General features: G+C 38.2%; 1 protein-coding gene across 4 annotated transcripts in view; it reads right to left on the bottom strand.

Annotated features, from left to right (window-relative positions):
- Positions 1 to 1,425: 1,425 nt before the first annotated feature.
- Positions 1,426 to 4,731, bottom strand: part of NSRP1 (nuclear speckle splicing regulatory protein 1) — a 65,992-nt gene continuing 62,686 nt past the window's right edge. For all 4 annotated transcript variants that reach the window (XM_011990376.1, XM_011990379.1, XM_011990378.1 and 1 more), the window contains one exon: positions 1,426 to 2,506. In XM_011990376.1, coding sequence (XP_011845766.1) covers positions 1,447 to 2,506 — 1,060 coding nt within the window. In that variant the 3' untranslated portion in view covers positions 1,426 to 1,446. The remainder of the gene's footprint in view (positions 2,507 to 4,731) is intronic.

Below are 4,731 nucleotides of genomic sequence, written 5' to 3'. Positions count from 1 at the left end.
TACACCAAGTCAGTGATTCTGGGAGTTTGTCACTGTCACTGACTGACTTTAGAGTATTAGGATGTAACTGACATTCAATGTATCAGTCACAGATTCGGGCGTTAACTTTCCTGTGACTTTCCCTTTCTGGTTTTAAAGGTACAATACAATAAAATGATTTATAAATGCTAAATCTGACCCTTAATATATAATGTTTTTCATCTAGTCAGTATTCTTATTAAACCAAGTTTATCCTTCTAAAAATAAGAAAGTGTGCTAACTCTTTATGATAAAGTATTGCGAGAGAGATAAACAGCACTTTCGTAACAGGAAGACCTATTAGAGAACTATTTTCTCCACAGCATTCATCTTTCCCCATAAACAAAATATTTACAGTGTATAATTATTTCTCCCGAGTTTCAAAGACTCAGGAGAAAGATACTAGTTTTATTTTTATACACAAGTGGAACTTGTAATAAACTGCACGATCTTTTTCAGAGTATGTAAAACAAGATATGTTTAGAAATAGGCCACCTGGATCTTTAGCTAATTTCATTTAGGCTAATGTCTCCACAGCTTCACCTTTAACCAAAAGTGATGTACGTACATAACCAATTTACTAACTTGTCAAGGTTTCAGAATTACAAATTAATTTCTACTAAAAGCAAAAAGATGAACTGTGACATGAGTAAAATTATTTTAAAATAAACGCATAAAATGTATAAGCATATCATTTTATTTTCATTTAAGCCAACTATGCTGTAAGCTATTTAGACAAGATGTATGATTCACATTTTACACTTTAATACAAATTTCAGAACATAAAGTATATTTTCTATTTTTCAAATCCATATTTTATCTTAAATACAATATTTATAAAACAAACAGCTCCTGCAACAAAACATTATTAGAAGAGTTAAATTATTTATTAAAAAAATTTTTTTTTAGAGACAGGGTCCCATTCTGTCACCCAGGTTGGAGTGCAGTGGTATGATCACAGCTCACTGTAACATCAAATTCCTAGGCTCAAGTGATCTTCCTGCCTCAGCCTCTTGAACAGCTGGGACTACAGGCATGCACTACCATGCCAGGCTTTTTTTTTTTTTAAATAGAGGCAAGGTCTCATTATCCTGCCTAGGCTGGTCTTGAATGCCTGGCCTCAAGTGATCCTTCTGCCTTGGCCTCCCAAAATGCTGGTATTACAGGCACGAGCTACCACATCTGGCCAAAATTATTTTTTAATGGTTGTGGTGGAGCCAATTTTCCTCATTATGTACCTACAGGAAATTAGCACACTCTCACAGTTCTTGAATACAACAAAGAATGTGGTAATGATGAGTACATACTATATATAAATTCAGCCAAACATCCACATCCAAAATTTAAGACTGACTTTTGATTTTAACCTAAAATTTTGAAAATAAAATTTAAAATGCCCTCCAAACTATCTTTCTCTTAGGGTAGCCATCAATCATCTTCTTTCTCAATATAGGTCTTTGTATTAACCCGCGCCATCTGCCTGGCCAAGTACCTGTCTCTAGCTGACATTACAGTTTCTTCATTGTTCCGCTTTGCAAACTTGCTCACTGCCTCAGGTGGTCTGTCTGGTTCTTTACCCTTCTCTTGCCTTTCCTCTGTGAGTCTGTGTTTTGTTCCCAGTGATGATTCAGAATTAGAGGCTTTCTCCTGGTTTCTTTCTTTGTCCTTTGCCATGTTTCTCATTTTGTTGGATATTTCTTGGTCAAGAAATGTATCCTTTGCCCTAGAATTTGGGCTGCTTTCCTTTCTATCTCGATTTCTTTCTGAAGATTGAACACTTACTTCTCGTTTTTCTCTATCTCTGTATTTATCATTATTTTCATATCTTTCCTTCCTTACTTTCACATGCTCTTCCTTTGCTTTGCTTTTCTCTTCCTTCTCTCGTTTCTCACTGTGTCGGTTCTGATCATTTTGTTGTCTATCTCTTTCTTGTTCTCTTTGGGAATATTTCTCCCTGTCTTTCTCCCTTTTCCACACTCTGTCACTTCTTTCTCTTTGGTCCCTTGACCTTGGTTTATCTTCCTGTTCATGCCTCTTCCAATGGGAATCTCTATGACTGGCCTCTCTGTGCCTATGAGAATCCCTTTCTTTCCAGTAATCACGGTCAGTGTAATGGTTCTCCTGGTCTCTGGATTGCTTCTGTTGGTGCTGATCTTCCCTTTTCTCATGTCCTCTCAATGTTCGTGATCCTTTCGTGTGGTGTCTGGCACTGTGCCCTCTTTCTTCACTAGGTGACCGAGAGTGGTTTTGATTCCTGTGGTGCTTGGAGTCATTCTCAGGAGTCTCTACGACCTTTTCCCTTCTGCAGTTCACTCTAGTTTCTTCTACTTCATCATCCTCACTGCTCTTAGCATCAAAGTCACTGTCCACATCTGGGTTTTTCTCTACTTTCACATCAGTTTGAAGAATGCATTTCTCCTGTGGTATTCTGCTTTTTGAACTTACTTCATTGGAGTAGCCCCTTGATTTTTCTTCCTTTATACCAGATCTTAAAAACAAAACAACAAAAAAGGGCAGAAAAAAAGCCACATTATCAGTTGTAATAAGCAAATGAAGGGTTCATATAATTTTTATCAATACTCAAATCAATACACCTAGAGTGATATACACTATCCCATTATCCAAATGCAAAAAGGTCCTGATGTCTATGCAAACTAGTAATTTCAAATTCATACCATTCAGAACATGTCCAATATTTGTAGAAGTGAAAAGAGAAAATTAGCCCTTGTCTACTATATTACTAGAACCTACAGGCAAGGGTTCGTACAGGTATTCATTTTTTGGTAAGCCTAAGACAAAGAATAATTGGGAAAAGTAAGATATGTTCTGAATCTAAGTTCTGTTTTCGCAACATGAAGCTTAAGTTGTGACTCTTAGATTTTTTGTTTCCTTTCTTATTTATTTTGAGACAGTTTGTCACCCAGGCTGGAGTGCAGAGGCACAATCTTGGTTCACTGCAACCTCCGCCTCCCAGGCTCAAGTGATCCTCTCACCTTAGCTTCCTGAGCAGCTGGGATTACAGGCCTGCACCAACACGCCCAGCTAATTTTTGTATTTTTAGTAGAGATGGGGTTTCACCACATTGGCCAAACTGGTCTCAAACTCTTGACCTCAGGTGATCCAACCACCTCAGCCTTCCAAAGTGCAGGGATTACAGGCGTGAGCCACCATGCTCGGCCTTTTTCTTTTCAAAAAATTATAAAAATAGTCCTAGAAATACATGAAGATAATCTCTGCACAGCAAAACAGTGGCAAATATAATCCTAAATATTTACTCTCTCTCATGATGAAAAACGCACTAGTATCCTGATATACTCCTTGGCACCTATCACAAAATGGAAATATATTAATTTGTCCATTAGAATCAACAGCACTAAAATTATTTATATTACTTACGTTGTTCCAGCTGGCAAGTACAGTTAACTTCGTACTACTCACACAGTGAGTATAATGTAAATAAGAATCACTCAGTGATTCTTACTAATCACTTACTAACCACACTAATGCGGCAACAACTTTGGTTCTCCAGGAATTATCAGCAGAACTATCTTGGCTAAAGGACCCACTAACAGTTAGCAATTTGATTATTAGACTCTGAGAAGTACAACTATGTCAACGACATTACAGAGTTTCCAGATGAAACTCTAATACAAAGACATAACGTATAATTTCCATTCAAAACCTGAATCTTCAAATACAGTTTCTTAGGTTCATACTTCTCACCAATTTTATAATCAAAACCTAGCAGTGCAGGGAGGGACTGGGGCATAAACTTCCTCTCCTCACCTTAATTCTATTCTCCTACCTCTTCCCTTCCTTAGCAACACAGACTCAGATCTACTCAGAACCGTTTCTGTTAATTTTTTTTTTTTTTTTTTTTTGCTTAGGACAGACTCTTTTATCTTCAGCTACATACTTATGGCATAATCATCTCACCACTCCTATAATACCTTATAACTTTATTCAAAAATCCTCTAATCCTTTACCTTCTAGACCAGCACTAATAGAAATGCCTCAAGAAATGGTAATGTTCATATCTGAGCTGTCCCAGTATGGCAACCATCAGCCAAATATGGCAACTGAGTATCTGAAATGTGGCCACTGTGATCAAAACTTTAAATTTTATTTACATTTTTTATTTTATTTTATTATTAATTAATTAATTAATTTATTTATTTTGAGACAGAGTCTTGCACTGTCGCCCAGGCTGTAGTGCAGTGGCACAATCTCAGCTCACTGCAATCTCAGCTCACTGCAAGCCCCGCCTCCTGGGTTCATGCCATTGTCTGGCCTCAGTCTCCCAAGAAGATGGGACTACAGGCTCCTGCCACCACGCCCAGCTAATTTTTTGTTTTTGTATTTTTAGTAGAGATGGGATTTCACCATGTTAGCGAGGATGGTCTCGATCTCCTGACCTTGCGATCCACCCGCCTCGGTCTCCCAAAGTGCTGGGATTACAGGAGTAAGCCACCGCGCCCAGCCATTTTATTTTATTTTTTGAGTTGGAGTCTAGCTCTGTCGCCAGGTTGGAGTGCAGTGGTACAATCTCAGCTCACTGCAATCCCCGCCTTCCGGGTTTAAGCAATTCTCCTGCCTCAACCTCCCGAGTAGCTGGGATTACAGGCATGTGCCACCACGCCTAGCTAATTTTTGTATTTTTAGTAGAGACAAGGTTTCACCATGTTGGCTAGGATGGTCTCGATCTCCTGACCT

The sequence above is a fragment of the Mandrillus leucophaeus genome, unplaced genomic scaffold, assembly GCF_000951045.1.
Source record: "Mandrillus leucophaeus isolate KB7577 unplaced genomic scaffold, Mleu.le_1.0 Scaffold379, whole genome shotgun sequence".
NCBI lineage: Eukaryota > Metazoa > Chordata > Mammalia > Primates > Cercopithecidae > Mandrillus > Mandrillus leucophaeus.
Note: the sequence above shows the minus strand (reverse complement) of the source record. Positions and strands in the feature narration are given on the sequence as shown.